The sequence below is a fragment of the Musa acuminata genome, chromosome BXJ2-6 (genome assembly GCF_036884655.1).
Source record: "Musa acuminata AAA Group cultivar baxijiao chromosome BXJ2-6, Cavendish_Baxijiao_AAA, whole genome shotgun sequence".
Classification (NCBI taxonomy): domain Eukaryota; kingdom Viridiplantae; phylum Streptophyta; class Magnoliopsida; order Zingiberales; family Musaceae; genus Musa; species Musa acuminata.
Genome location: NC_088343.1, coordinates 3,287,501 through 3,303,408, shown reverse-complemented (window position 1 = coordinate 3,303,408; position 15,908 = coordinate 3,287,501). Strand labels below are relative to the sequence as shown.

General features: G+C 50.1%; 1 protein-coding gene across 1 annotated transcript in view; it reads right to left on the bottom strand.

The window, feature by feature from the left end:
• Nucleotides 1–11,569: 11,569 nt before the first annotated feature.
• The window catches only part of LOC135613566 (probable nucleoredoxin 1-1), a 4,703-nt gene continuing 364 nt past the window's right edge, over nucleotides 11,570–15,908 (bottom strand). Inside the window, exons 2-5 of the mRNA XM_065110593.1 lie at nucleotides 14,640–15,707; nucleotides 14,106–14,564; nucleotides 13,905–14,030; nucleotides 11,570–11,758 (exon numbers count right to left, since the gene is read on the bottom strand). Coding sequence (XP_064966665.1) covers nucleotides 11,570–11,758; nucleotides 13,905–14,030; nucleotides 14,106–14,564; nucleotides 14,640–15,707 — 1,842 coding nt within the window. The remainder of the gene's footprint in view (nucleotides 11,759–13,904; nucleotides 14,031–14,105; nucleotides 14,565–14,639; nucleotides 15,708–15,908) is intronic.

Below are 15,908 nucleotides of genomic sequence, written 5' to 3'. Positions count from 1 at the left end.
GATGGACAGGGTACACGACGCCGGTCGGGTCATTGGGGACCTTATCAGGCGCAACGCTGAGCTTCGCCGACAGGTCGAGGAGGCTCGAGCCGGAGCTGGGCCGGAGGCCATGGCGGCTGCTGGGAAGCGCACGGCAGAAGCGGAGGCGGCCCGTCTCAAGTCGGAGCTCAAGGCGTCCAAGACCATGAATAACGACCTCTAAAAAACTATAAGGCTAGAGCGGACCGAGCTTCGTTTGTTGAAGACGGAGGCGGGCACCCTCAGCAAAAAACTAGAGGAGGCGAAGGTGGAGGCGAGGGCGGCTTCTGAGGCGCTTGCCGAGGAGGCTCGTCTCCGACCCGAGAAGGACCGAGAATTAATAGCGACTTACAAGAAGTCCGAGGGGTTCGAACTCGGGCTGACGTGTACGGGGCGGGTTTCTTTTAAATATGGATATCGGATCGCCACGGCCCGCTTCCATTCGCGCCACCCAGGCCTCGAGGTGGAGGAGGATCCCTTTACCTCCCATCCCGAGGATCTTGAGGTGGATATGCCCGAGGACGTTCCTTTCGACGACCGGCCGGACCCCCCGCAGGAATGAGAGGAGTGTTTTGTCTCCGAGGTGTTGGTCGGTCTGTGGGTCGGGGGTAGGGTCCTGTAAGTCGGAGTCAAGTCCTGTAAGTCGGGGTCAAGTCTTGTAAGTTGTCTTTTTCTTGAAATAAAAGAAGGTTTTCTCTTCTCTCGTGTATTTGCTCGTCTTCTTCTTCTTCCCCTAGGAAAAAGCTTCTTCTTCTTCGAAAGAAAAATTTCTTTTTCCTTGGACGAAAGACTTCCTCTTTTTTAGACGAAAAGCTTCTTCTTTCACTAGGCGAAAAAGAAAAAAAAGCTTCTTCTTTCTCAGACGAAAATCTTCTTAAGGTTCTGGACGTTCCATGTTCTCGGCAAAGAAGAACCCTCCATTGTCGCGAGCTGGTACGTACCCGGTCGGATTACCTCGACGACCCGATAAGGTCCTTCCCATTTGAGAGCCAGCTTCCCCCTTGCTCGGGTCGAGTCGCTGACCTCGGTCTTGCGCAGGACTAGGTCGTTTAACTTAATTGGTCGGGGTCGTACCTTCCTATTGTAGACCTTTGCAACAGCTCTTTTATACGAGAGAGCCTTTAAGTGCGTGTCGGCGCGTCGCTCCTCGAGCATGTCGAGGCTGGCTCGAAGTCCTTCGTTTGAGGTTTCCTCATCATAGTTTCTTGCTCGAAGGGTGGCAATGGCTACCTCGGGCGACATGACAGCTTCGGTTCCGAACGCTAGGCTGTAGGGGGACTCTCCAATCGCGATCTTGGGGGTGGTGCGTAATGACCATAAGACGCTTGGGAGTTCATCCGTCCAGGCCGATCGGGCTACGGACACCCTTCTTTTGAGCCCATCTAGAATGGACCGATTGGTTACCTCCACTAGCCCGTTCGTCTGAGGGTAAGCCACCGAGCTGAACCTTAGCTTGATACCATGGTTGTCACAGAATTCCCGGAATCTTCTACCGGCGAACTGAGGCCCGTTATCAGTAATGATGGTTTTGGGCAGGCCGAACCGGGTCACCAGGTTCCTCCACACGAACTTTTCAATTTGACGCTCCGCTATCGTCGCCAACGGTTCGGCCTCAACCCACTTCGTGAAAAAATCCACTCCCACGATGATGTACTTCCGCTGACCTGCGGTTGGCGGGAAGGGTCCGAGCAGGTCCAAACCCCACTGCGCGAATGGCCATGCACAATCGATGGGGGTGAGTGGGACCGCCGACTGTTGGGGCGTGCGGGCGTGTTTTTGGCAAGAACTGCACTGCTGCACATAAGCCTTCGCGTCCCGGCACATGGTCGGCCAGTAGTAACCTTAGCGAAGTATTTTGTGTGCCAGGGTTCGCCCGCCGATGTGTTCCCCGCAGACTCCCTCGTGGATCTCGGCCAGAACCGTCTGAGCTTCGTCAGGCTCCAAACATCGTAGGAGGGGGTATGTGAAGGACCGCTTATAGAGACGTCCACTCACCTCGGAGTACCACGCATGCGTATGACGCAGGTGCCGAGCAGCAACCTCGTCGGGAGGAAGGGTCTCGTCTCATTTAAAGCGTAGTAGCTCATGTACCCATGTGGTCGGCATGCTGCCTGAGGCCGCAGCTGCTATTTCGAATGCACGGGCGGGGAGCTCCTCGACCTCGGGCCGGGCTTCAGAGGCCGGCCTTGACGCCAGCCTAGCTAGCGCGTCGGCCCGCCCATTCTCTTCCCTCGGAATATTAGATAATGTAAAATGAGGGAATTTGGCGATTAGGTTCCTCACCTGTGCTAGGTACTTTGCCATGGTTGGGTCCCGAGCCTCGTATCCGCCGCTGAGTTGCTCGGCTACCAGCTGCGAGTCGGTGAGGACGTGTATGGTAGCCACTTGCATTTCGAGGGCCAACCCGAGTCCTGCCAGGAGCGTCTTGTATTCTGCCTCGTTATTGGTGGCTTAGAACCCAAAGCGGAGGGAGCGCTCGAACAAGCGTCCGTCGGGAGCTAGCAGCACAAGCCCTGCGCCGGCACCCTTTGAATTGGCCGATCCGTCCACGTGTAGGACCCATGCTTCGGGAGGTTGCACGAGATCCCCGTCCGCGACCTGGGTTAATTCAGCGATGAAGTCGGCCACAGACTGGACTTTAATGGCGGTCCTGGGCACGTATCGTATGTCATGTTCGCTGAGCTCCACCGCCCATTTGAGGAGCCACCCTGCAACATCAAATTTAGATAAGACTTACCGAAGCGGTTGGTCGGTGATGACCTCCACCGGGTGAGCCTGGAAATAGGGGCGTAACTTCCGGGTTGACAGCACAAGCGCGAGCGCGAGCTTCTCAATCGGCAGGTAATGCTCGTCGGGCCCGCTTAGGACATGGATGACATAGTAGATCGGAAGCTGTTCGTCGGAATTTTCTTTGATCAGAATGGAACTGACTGTGTGCTGGGAAGCAGCCAGGTAGAGGCCCAGCTTCTCACCGGGAGAAACTGAGGCAAGCCGGGGGAGGTTGGCTAAGTTCTGCTTTATTTGTTTGAAGGCTTCCTCGCACTCCGCCGTCCACTGAAAATTCTTTGGGCTCTTTAGCACCCTGAAGAAGGGGAGGCAGCGATCGCCCGACCGGGCGAGGAAACGAGACATGACGACGAGCCTCCCGTTGAGGCGCTGCAGGTCTTTGATCGTCCGAGGCGACTGCATGTCGATGATTGCCTGGACCTTCTTTAGGTTGGCGTCAATTCCTCTTTCGTGAATGATGAACCCGAGGAACTTCCCCGAGGTGACGCCAAAAGCACACTTCGCGGGGTTCAATCGCATGCCGAACTTGCGCAGTGTGGCGAATGCCTCGGTTAGGTCGGCAAGGTGGGCTCCCGCCTCTTGGTTTTTTACAATCATGTCGTCCACGTAAACTTCCATGTTCCGCCTGATCTGATGGGCGAACATTTTGTTCACTGTTCTCTGGTATGTTGCCCCAGCATTTTTTAACCCTAAAGGCATGACCTTGTAAAAGTATACCCCTTGGTCGGTGAGAAAGGCTGTATGCTCTTGGTCTTCGGGCACTATTCTGATTTGGTTGTATCCCGAGAAGGCGTCCATAAAGGAGAGGTGGGCGTGTCCAGCCGTCGCGTCGACCAACTGGTCGACCTTCGGAAGGGGGTAGCAGTCTTTTGGGCATGCATTGTTGAGACTGGTGTAATCAACGCACATTGGATTTTTTCACGAGGACTACATTGGATAGCCATTGTGGGTACTTGGCTTCTTCTATGAAGCCTACCGCTAAGAGTCGGCCCACTTCTCCTCGTATGGCAAGTTGCCGCTCAGGGGCCTGCCGTCTGGGTTTCTGTTTTACCGGGCGAGCATCAGGCGAAATGTTGAGGCGATGTTGTGCAACCTCCGGATCGACGCCCGTCATATCAGATGGGGACCAGGAGAAGATGTCGGCGTTTTCCCGCAGGAGGCTGATGAGCTGCTTTCGTTCCCGCTCGGGCAGCTCCGAACCGATCTTGACCGTCTGATCAGGCCGAGCTTCTAGCGGTGGTACGTCGACGGTGGATCCCCTTGGCTCGGGATGGGGGGTCGGTTCTTCGTCTCCCTGGGATCCTCCAGCGGTGGTTCGACCCTTGCCCTCTTGTGTAACGAGACGGCGGTCAGGTAGCAGTGTCTGGACTCTCGGGGGCTTCCCGTGACTTCCCCGACCCCGGCGTGAGTTGGGAACTTGATAGTTTGGTAGTAAGTTGAGACGACGGCTCTGACCTTGTTGAGGGTTGGTCGGCCGAGGATGGCGTTGTACGCGGTGGGGAGGTCGACCACTAGAAAAGTGGTTATTACTGTCTTCGACCTTGGCGGGGCCCCTAAGGTTAAGGGCAGAGTGATAGCCCCCAGCGGCGAGATTGAATCCCCGATAAATCCAGTGAGCGCTGAGCACATCAGCTTCATATTCTCCCTAGCCAAGCCGAGCTTCTGGAAGGCGTCGAAGTAAAGTATGTCGGCTGAGCTTCCGGTATCGACCATGATCCTTCTTACTTGTGCATTGGCGATCCTGACCGATATCACAAGCGCGTCGTCATGCTCGGGTTGTTCGGAGGCTCCGGTCGGGAAAGTGATCTCGGGCTCAAGCCCGTGTCTGGGAGCTTCGGTCTGGGTGGCTCTGGCGTATGCCTTTCTTCCCGTCATGGAACCTCCGCCAGATGCAAGACCGCCAGCTATTAAGTCGACATGTCGCTCGATGGGGCCCTCTGGGCGTGGCGACAGCTCCTTGTCCGGCCGAAGGTACTAGCCAAGATGCCCTCTACGAATGAGTTCCTCGATCTGCTTTTTCAATTCACGACACTGTTCGGTGTCATGCCCATGCTGCCGATGGAAGCGGCAATATTTTGATCGGTTTGCAAGCTCTTGCGGGCTCCTCATCGGGTGAGGATCTTTGAGTAGTCCCTTCTCCCTTATGTGGAGTAATATTTCTGTTTGGGACGAGCTCAAGGCAGGGAGAGGAGGCCTTGAGTCGGGTCTGTCCATCTTATGCCGGGACGCGGCGGGTTGTTGCTGCTGGGGCGGCTCCGACTTGACCTTTTTGTGCTCCTCCCGCCTCCCGGCCATCCATGTCTCCACGGCGATAAATTGGCTTGCACGCTGAAGCATTTCGGGCACCGCGGTGGGGGGTCGCTCCACAAGAGACCAAAAGAACCTGGAAGGCCGCAGGCCTACCATGAATGCCTACATCAACAGAGAGGGGTGAGCGTCGGACAGTCCCCGAATTTGTGTCGTAAAGCGGTTCACGAAATGGGAGAGGGGCTCGTCCTCCCTTTGGTTGAGTCCAAGGAGCAACGCCATAGACGGCTTTGGTCGAGCGTAAGCCAGGAAGGTGAGCTCGAAACTTCTTGCAAGTTGGTCGAAGGAGGCGATGGTCCCGGCCTTCAGGCCGCTGTACCACGCGCGGGCTGGCCCCCGTAGGGTTGTTGGGAATGTCTTGCACATCAAGGCGTCAGAAGTCCCATATAGCGCCATCTGGGTGTAAAAAGCGGCAACATGGTCCGCTGGGTCAGCGGTGCCGTCATATGGATCCAACGAAGGGAGCCGGAAATGCGGGGGAATCGCTTGATCTTGTATCTCGGGGACGAACGGGGATCCTTGCTATCCGTCCGCCCCGAGCTCTCCTTTTGACTTACGGACTTCCTATTGTACTTCGTCGAGTCGTTGACTAACGAGGCGCAACTGGGCCCGCAGGGCATTTGTCGAGTCGGCAGATGGAGCGTCGGGCTCGGGGCGACTCGCCGTGTCTTCCGCCTCCCGGTTCCCGGGCTGGGCTATCGGATTCCGAGGCGGAGTGGGGAGCTCGGGAAGTGGCACATGAGTCCTAGTGGGGGCCTCCTGTTGTTGCAAAGGTCGGGTCATATGCGGGGGTGTCGGTTGGGAGACGAGCGGGATGATGGTCTGCACCATGCCCGTCAGAGCTCGGACTTGATGAGCGAGGTCGTGAAAGGCCTCGGATGATACCGGCGACGGGCCTGTGTGTGCGCCATCGGGAGGTGACAAGCCCGGGTCATTGAACAACCGTCATTAGCGTTCTAACGTTGCGGCGAGATGTTCGTCTCGTGATCCATCGTGTGGGGGGTGTTCCCCCGGGGTGGTCATCGTGGGCGGCCCAACAGCCACGGGTTAGTCAGAGTGGATTCGCAGATCGTTCGACATTCGGATAGGCCCTCCTTCTAGCGCCAATCTGTTGGTGTAAACAACTTTTTTAGTCGTGGCCTTGGGGCCGACGCGGCTTGTTCGGGGGGTCCGAATGGCGGGGATCTTACGTGGCGTCCCTTGAGGCAGCATCGGGAAGAGGCGACGTCATCTCGCACCTGCACACAGGTCGGGTCGGAAGCTCGGCCCGACCCCTCCGACGATCAAGTCAGCGATGTGGAGAAGGTTTTGGAGGAAGAGATGCCTCCGAGTGCGTTGTGCTTGTCTTTTCTCCCCTTGTTTGTTTAGAACTCTGGGGTATTTATAGATGAGTTTGGTGTTACCTGATGTGGCTTCCAGCAGGAGTAGGACTGTACCTCCGATGGCGTCTGACATCGCCACTGGGGTTGCGTGGAGAACCGAACTGTCGTAGGGTATGGGCGAGCTTCGGCCGACGTCCCCCTCTACCTCGGCCGAGCGCGCGGGGTCAGACGATTCAGTCGTTGTCTGGGAGCGGGTGACGCTGGCGCATATCAAGTTGGCGTTAATACGCATTTCCTCGGGCAGGACGTCGCCCAGGTATGACTGACGTCATGGCGCATTACATCGCCATTTTTACCCTTATCAATGGGGATAGTTGATTTGTGGACACGTGTATGTGGATTTCACCATCGGGCATGAAGTGACTCTTACGTTAACACGTCTTGCTTATTGCGCCTGCACCAACTGAACTCTCCCTGAACCGACTCTCATAACTTCAGCGACCCCAGAGAAAGAGAGAGGGCGAATCACGAAAAGGTGGTGGAAACAACTAAGAAATCAGTCTTGTCTTCAAGCCCAGAGTAGCGAGTCAACCTCTGCTAATGCAATAAGGTAATAACTTATTATATCGATTTGGAAATGAATACAAAAATACCCATTTTCAATATAAAATCTCTAAAATATAAGAAAAGAATGTGTCGTATGATAAAAATATACATCATAATGGGAAATAATGACACTTTCTAGAACTTAACGGGGAATCTAGAACTTAACGGGGAATAATTTCATCATAATGGAAAATAATGACACTTTCTAGAACTTAACGGGGAATAATTTTCCATAAGAGCGAACGCTGCATGATATATATATGAGCTCTATAACGTGGAGGAACGCCGATCTCTCTCTTCTCCTCCTTGTGCAATCTTCTGCCCTTTAGAGGTACGCCGATCTCTCTCTTCTCCTCTAGTTTCCCTCTCAATTGTGTTCTGTTTGTTCTTTCTCGAGTTTGATTTATCAGATTTATAAATTTTGATTCTTGATTAGTGTTTTCAACTTGATTAAAGAAAAAGTAACACATAAAAACTAAATCAACTTCAACTACTATCTTGATGCAATAACAAGATGATAATGCTTAACCATCTTGCTAAATGGGGCTGCATTTTAGGTTGAATTGAATCCCCAGATCACATCAAATCGGAGATAATTTAATTAATGATCTAGGTCAGATCAAGTTCCTTGGGTGTCAACTATGCCTATATTGAATTAAATTAGGAATAATCTAACCTAATCCCATCAAATATAATTGTGCAAGTTTTTACTTTTAGATGTGCACCAATTTATCAATAAAAGGATTAGTAATTATAGAACTTCATTTAAAGTGCAGGTTCCTAGTTTCACTCTTCTATTTCTTATGAATGCAACTGCAGCTACAGAGAGGATAATTTTAATTTTTAAATTTTTTTTATATATAATTCAAAATTTATAAACCTTAATATCATTTGACTAATATTTATATATATATAATAAATTGATAAAAGATAGAAGATATACCTTATTCGAAATGGAGTTCCCTCGATCTTCCCACTGCTAGACTCCTCTCCACTAGTGATAAATAAAATAGGAGCCTGACCTCCTCGGGAAGGAAGAGGAGCAAAGCCATTAGGAGGAGAAGATTTCCCCTAAGGAAATTTTTAAAAATCACTTTTTTATATAAATAAATTAATTAATTAATTAATTTAATTCTTAACTTGCCCAAACCAATAAGAAAATAGAATTTAGATATTTTCTTAGTCATAAATTTTTTAATTATTTCCTTAATCATATTGCACAAACAAACAAATGGATCAATACAAATAAGGAAGATCTAATTAAGGTAATTTTAAATTATAAATGAATGGAAATAATCTGGATGACTACATTAATTGTGTGAAGGGGGTGGTGTAACAATCTACTTCTAGTTCTACACAAGCCCTATATGAATGACTAAAAGTAAACAATCTTTAAAATAAAATATGCTAATTTACTAAATAAAATAATAAAATTTTCCTTGTATATAGTAATTTGAATATTTATACATACTTATAATATCTAACTAAAAGAAAAATACAAAGTCCAAATTTTATACATATAAAAATATTCATAAGTCATCGTTCATATTTATGTTGGCATGGGCTCACACATGCTTATTTCCATACCAAATCACTTGGATGGACTACTAGTATCCTCACATACAAAATAGAATATATAGTAGATAATCACTCGGTAAGTATAAGTTTTTATAGTTTTATTTAGGTGAGCATAATACATTTAACGGTAAATACCTTATCTTTAATTTCTTTAGCAAGCATAACCCAATAACATAGTATATACAAAATCAACAGATAAATTTATACGTCAGAATAATTTAAAATATTTATATGCATATATAAAAATTATAGCATACTAATGAACTTTTATAACCATATATCATTATATATATATATATATGCATCAACAACACACCTTATGAAATTTAATCTAGCAACAAAACCCAATTAATTGAAACACAAAAACTATGCCGGGGGGGGGCTATTAATTGTACCTTTCACATAAAATAGACCTATAGAATACATATCCAGTGTCCTTGTAGATCTTTAGAATTTACACTTATTTCTTAACATTTGAGGGTCTTCACAATTAATTTCCTTGCATTAGGGGTTTATATTGTAGTCAAGCCTGGCTTCTTCATGAGGATTGATCAAAGATCAAGCTTTGTTTCAAAGGTCTGATCAAACCATCAAATTCTAGTTTGGAATCGACCTTACTATAGCTCAAGAGCCAGAACAATGGGAAAAAGATTGGCTATGCATCGAAGAAAGCTCTCATCATGAATGATGATAATTCTTCTTTGTGAGGCTCTATTGCAGATGTAGAGGACAGCAATAGTCAAGTGGCACGGTCCAAACGATCAAAGCTTCTCTTCTCATGGAGCAGCTCCTGCGGGAGTTCAATCTTTGATGATTCAAAGCCAACTGTCTTTCTCTATTTCTAGGAGAGATGGCTATTTTCTCTCTACAGAAGAATATCTCTATGCATAGAAAGAAACATGCAAATGACCTATAGATAATTATAGATAATTAAACCTAACCTAAGTTTTTTTGTTTCTTCTTTCTCTTTCAATTATGTATCTATTTTGTAGATAATTAATTAAACCCACCTCAAGCATGCTAACCGGTAATGTTTATGCAATCTTGTGATGATCATATACAGAAAAGGAGAAGCCTTCCGACGTGCCAAAAAGCCTAACTCGTCGAAGCATGACACCTCTCGTCCTCCCTTTCTTGTTGGTTTTCTCCACCATTGCTTTCTTGCTGGTTTTCTCCACCACTGCTGCGTCCAATTATGATTATTTTCACTTAGTTCTTCAGGTAAGTCTAATTTTTTCTTTATCTTGTTGTTCTTCTCTATATTGATCGTTTGATTTGAAACATCTAGTGGCCTGGATCATTTTGCAACGTCAACCGTTGCTGTCCTATGAGTACGGGTTATCCGGAAAAAAATTTTACCATCCATGGCCTTTGGCCTGCTTTTCGCAATGGAATGTTTCCATCTTGTGACAAGAATATACCATCAGCTTCTAAATACAACCGACGTAAGGTATGTTTAGCTCTGACACAGACTACTCTATCGTAAAGTTACCTTGCAAAATGAGAGTGTGAGTCGTTCATCGTTTTTTTTTTTTCTTTGTCTTTGATTGCAGATGAACCCTTTGATTGGCGAGATGATTAAACATTGGCATAGTTTTCGTTGTCCCAGTAGCGATGGCCACTCATTTTGGCGTCATGAATGGGATAAGCATGGCACGTGTTCCATGTCCAGGTTCGATCAAGTTTCTTACTTCACAGCAGCCCTCAAACTCAAGGAAAAAGTTGATATTCTCTCTTATCTAAAGGCGGAAGGTATTTTTCCTAATAACCGCAAGTATAAAAAGAATCATATCTTCGATATCATCAGAAGGAAAATAGGGTATAAACCAGCAATCCAGTGCAACACAAAATTGGGGAAGCAGCAGCTGTATCAGGTTCATATGTGCGTCAACAAATTAGGAAACCAATTTATCAACTGTAAAGTTTCTATTAAAAGAAAATGTACTTCCCGTGAGATTGTATTTCCTCGCTTCCCAGTTTTCTGATATATCAAATAGAAGAAATCATGACATCCAAAACAATTGAAATCATTTGCCAATTTGAATACTTCTGGTTAAACCAATGTATGTGTTATTAATGTTCCTTGGTATAGAAGAACATACAGTTCAATGTTTTTTTTTTTTTCATAAACAAGTCTAAAGTGTTCTTCAGAAAAGGGTTTTCATGTGTTTGATGTTCATAGTGGATAGTGGTTTTTTATCTGTTGACATTGTGATTCATGGATTACCTAGCATGATGTTGATGTGGAAGGAAGTCCATCCTACATTACTTCCTGGCCTCCAAAATCATGGATAATAACTAACATATGATGCTGTGTGATTCATTCAGTCGATACTTTTAAGGCTGTTTTTCTGTTTAGCATTATTCAGGTTTTCATTTTGTCTTAAGCTTGCAATATATCTTAAGTTCCATACTCCGAGTGATATCAAGCATCCTGATGAGACCACAATTGATATCAAGCATGATCTGTTCATAATATAAATTATGGCAAATGATTGTAATAACTTGTTATGGCTTGATTTCATATTCTGATCATCGTGTTTCTCTGCTTGAACTGCAGGGGTGGTTGGATTTTTACAGCTTCTTCCTTTAATTATTATTTAACGAATCCCTTGCAAAATATAGCTTTTCATATGAAATTGTGAAGCTTTTAGGTACGTACTTACGGCAGCACTGTTGATTTTTTCTCGTCTTTGTTGCCATGAATTATACATTCTTATTCTTTGGTCTTTGTGGTTCAAATATGTTTGTTGAATTGGTGTTGTTATTATGAAGCTTGATTGATCATATGGAGCAAATAAGAAAAGATTTTCGTCAGATTTTTACTGATCTGATTGTTCTCTATCAACAAAAAATGTTGCGAGTTGCAGACTGTCATAAGGCCGCTACTTTCATTGCATCGATCTAAAGCTCTTCCCATCAAAACACAAACACCATTGCATTACATAATCTTATTCAGAATCTTCAGAATCTTCATAATCTTCGGAATCTTCAGAATCTTCGAAATCGTTGTAAACCTCTCCATCACACTCAGATCCTTCATCATGTTCTTCCTCCTCCTTCTTCTCCTCCTTCGGTGCACATTTGGGGTGGAGACCGAAACCGCACATGGAGCACAAGTAGCACCATCCACTTCCAATCTTGTGGCAGTCACCACACCTATACAGGCCGTGCAGGCAGCTCCACGCGCGCAACCACCCGCGCGCCTCGCGCGACTTGGCCCCACGCGCGCGACCACCCCTCGCGCCTCGCGCTGACTCGGCCACCTCGGCCTCACGCGCGCGTATCGGCTCCTCAGCCACGCGCGCGGCTCGGCCCCACGCACCTCACGCGCGCGATCGTCCCCGCGACTCGGCCACCTCGGCCACACGCGCGCGTCTCGGCTCCTCAGCCCCGCCCGCTGCCTCGGCGCCTGGGCCCCATGCGCGGTGTATCTACCTACACCGAGCACCTCGGCGCGGCCCGACAGCCAGTCGTGTTCCTCGGTCGCGTAATGCCCGAGACCACACCAGCGCCGCCAGCCGCCTGCGTCGTGCTCCTTGGCTCCATGTTCCCGAGACAGACCAGCGCCGCCAGCCCGCTTGCGTCGTGTCCCTCGGCCCCATGCGCGGTGTATCTACCTACACCGAGCACCTCGGCGCGGCCCGACAGCCAGTCGTGTTCCTCGGCCGCATGGTGCCCGAGACCACGTAATCGCGTCCTGCCCGCCTGCGTCGTGCTACTCGGTCGCATGGCCCTTGCGACCACGCCTGCGCGGTCTGCCCGCCTGCATCGTGCTCCTCGGTCGCGTAATGCCCGAGACCACACCTGCGCCGCCAGCCGCCTGCGTCGTGCTCCTTGGCTCCATGTTCCCGAGACAGACCAGTGCCGCCAGTACGCCCGCGTCGTGCCCCTCGGCTCCATAAACCCCGAGACACGTCTGCGCGGTTAGCCTGCCCGCGCCGGACTCCTCGGCCATATTCACCGCCGAGTCTGCTTTAGGGCAGCCCACCCACCTGGGTCTCGCGCCCTCGGTCGCAGCCTGCCTGCACCGAGCACCTCTGCCGCTCGTTGCCAAGATCCACCTCGGCGCGGCCTGACCGCCTGTCGTGTTCCTCGGCCGCATGGTGCCCGAGGGCACGTCCTCGCGTCCTGCCCGCCTGCGTCGTGCTACTCGGTCGCATGGCCCTTGCGACCACGCCTGCGCGGTCTACCCGCCTTCGACGTGCTCCTCGGTCGCGTAATGCCCGAGACCACACCTGCGCCGCCAGCCGCCTGCGTCGTGCTCCTTGGCTCCATGTTCCCGAGACAGACCAGCGCCGCCAGCCCGCTTGCGTCGTGTCCCTCGGCTCCATACCCCCCGAGACACGCCTCCGCGGCCAGCCTGCCCGCGCCGAACTCCACAAACCCTGAGACGCGTTTGTGCGGCCAGCCTGCCCGCACCGGAGTCCTCGGCCAATCGGCCTCATGCGCAGCCAACGCGCTGCCTCGGCCCCTTGGCCTCATGCACAGCCAACACGCTGCAGCCAGCATGCTGCCTCGGCCACTCGGCCTCATGCGCAGCAAGCAGCACGCTGCCTCGGCTCCTCGGCCTCATGTGCAGCAGCACGCGGCCTTACTACCTTGCTGCCGCGCCGCCTCGGCTCCTCGGCCTCTTGCGCAGCCAGCAAGCAGCCTCGCTGCCTTGGCCACTCGGCCTCACGCGCAGCCAGCAAGCAGCCTCGCTGCCTTGGCCACTCGGCCTCATGCGCAGCCAACACGCTGCCCTACCACCTTGCTGCCGCGCCGCCTCGGCTCCTCGGCCTCGAGCGCAGCCAGCAAGCGGCCTCGCTGCCTTGGCCAATCGGCCTCATGCGCAGCAAGCAACACGCCGCCTCGGCTCCTCGGCCACTCGACCTCATGCGCAGCAGCACGCTGCCTTGCTCATCCACAATCCCCTCCACATCCTTCTCTAATTTGATCGTCGGAGACTGAACACTCGGAGGCTTCTCTTCTGCCTCATCCACAATCCCCTCCACATCCTTCTCTAATTTGATCGTCGGAGGGGTCGGGCCGAGATCCCGGCCCGACCTGTGTGCAGGTGCGAGACGGTGTCGCCTCTTCCCGAAGCTGCTGCGGAGCTGCCTCCCGACCCGAACCGTCGACCCGAGCCACCGAACCGAACTGCCGAACCGGCCTCCCCACCCGAGCCACGGTGCCAGGCCGCCACAGACTCGAGGGGCTCCCACCCCGTTGACCACCGCCTTCCGGACCCGAACCAAGCCGTGACGGCCCCAAGGCCACGGCTGAACAGTTACCCGATGTTACACTATCCATGCGCTTGATCTTGTGATATTCCTCGATCAGATGGGGAAGAAATCCGCGACATGTACCGGACCTACGAATCGAGAAGAAGAGGAGGATGGTCTTGCCAACGAGCTCCTTCACCGGAACCTGTGAAGCACAATGATGAGAGATTAGCCATCGACAATGCCCATCTGTGGATTCACTATATGATCGATTCATTACCTTCAACCCTTCTTTCCCAATAACATAATCGAGGTCCCCAGCAACAAGAAGAGATTCCAGTGTCTGTGCCATCTCTACCTCCTTGATCCTCTCTTCACTGAACGGGTAGGCATCGGCTCCATACATCTTCAACGAAGTTGCGGCGTTCTCTGTGATCGTTTGACCTGTAGGACCAATGACAACCAGGGTGTTGACGTAATGAGCTTCTAAAGTGTTCTTCAACGATCTTATTCTCTCATCATCCACCGGCACCGCCAACCAAGGCATGCGTAAGAAGAACTCGAAAGCACCCGAATCCATATAGCCCATAGGGACGAAGATCACCTCGAAAGCACTGTCCATGCGCTTGATCTTGTGATATGCCTCGATCAGCATGGGAAGAAATTTCTGGCATTGAAACGAATCACTCATTGCAAAGAAGAAGAGGATGGTCTTGCCAACAAGCTCCTTCACTGGAACCTGTCAAACACAATGATGAGGGCTTAGCCATTGACAATACCAAGCTGTGGATTCACTATATGCTCGATTCATTACCTTCAAGCCTTCTTTCCCAATGACATAATCGAGGTCCCCAGCAACAAGAAGAGATTCCAGTGTTTGTGCGGCCTTTGCCTTCTCTGGCAATAAATCCAGTTGCTCCTTAGAGAACGGGAATGCTTCCCATGCTAAAACTCCATACTTGGAGATGAGCCTATCGTAATTTTTAAGCATAATCTTCCCATCGGCACCGATCACAAGCACGGTTGGTAATTGGAAGGGCCAGAGCTCAAAGTAGCGGACAAGCTTCTCACAGCCCTCGTCTTCGAAAGGAATCGCGAGCCATGGCATGCTTGCCAGGCCTTGTTCATAGGATGATTTATTATCCTCTAATGGCACCAGCACAACTTCGAAGCTCTCCCCGGCTTCCTTAAGCTTCCTATAGATTTCAGCCAGCACCAGAGTCAACTTATCGGGACCGCCGTATTTATCAGGAATATTAATCCAGAAGTAAAAAGCCACAATCTTTCCTTCGAGATCCGACACGGCAACCTGCTTCAATTTAGCGTAGATTAGATGGTGGTAGTAAGCTGGCGGATCAAGAATGTAGTTTAATTCTCTTCCTACAAGGAGATCATCGATTACCTTGGATCCATCATTGGAGATCAAGTAGTCCCGGGACTGCGAAACCAACAGACTTCGAAGACTCCGTTCCTTCTTAGCAGCCGCCTCCAACTCGTAGAACCTCTTAACAGTAAATGGATACCCGTTTACACCATATTTTGCCACAGCTCGGAGACCTTCTTCGTTAACGACCATGCCAATAGCGGCATCATAGATGACAAGCTGAGCGGGATAATACTCCTCGAAACTGCCGAAATGATCATGTAGCCTTTCGCGTGTGTCGGAGTCCGCAAATGGGACTGCCAACCATGGCATATCTGAGAAGTACCTATTGAAGGTCTCCTCGCATGAATCACATGACACGAAGACAATCTCGAAATCGCGGCCCTCCGAGGACAGCTGATTGTATACTTTGATCAGATCATCAGTGACGATTCTTTCGTAACAGTTGTCCGACAAGAAGAGACCAAACTTTTTCCCGTCAAGACTGCTGATGGCTACCTGAACAAATCACAGCTTGTCAGTGAGAATCTAAAGTTGCCATGCATTTTCCATACTTCAAATAGGGAAAGATTGGCATTTTAGCAATATGCAGTTCGCCTCATCTTATCCTCCTCCTTTTCCTTCCCTCCTACGCCTCTCTTAATCTCTCATCCAAAACTCAACCCGTCAGGCTTTGATGCATCCTATTGCTTTATGTCC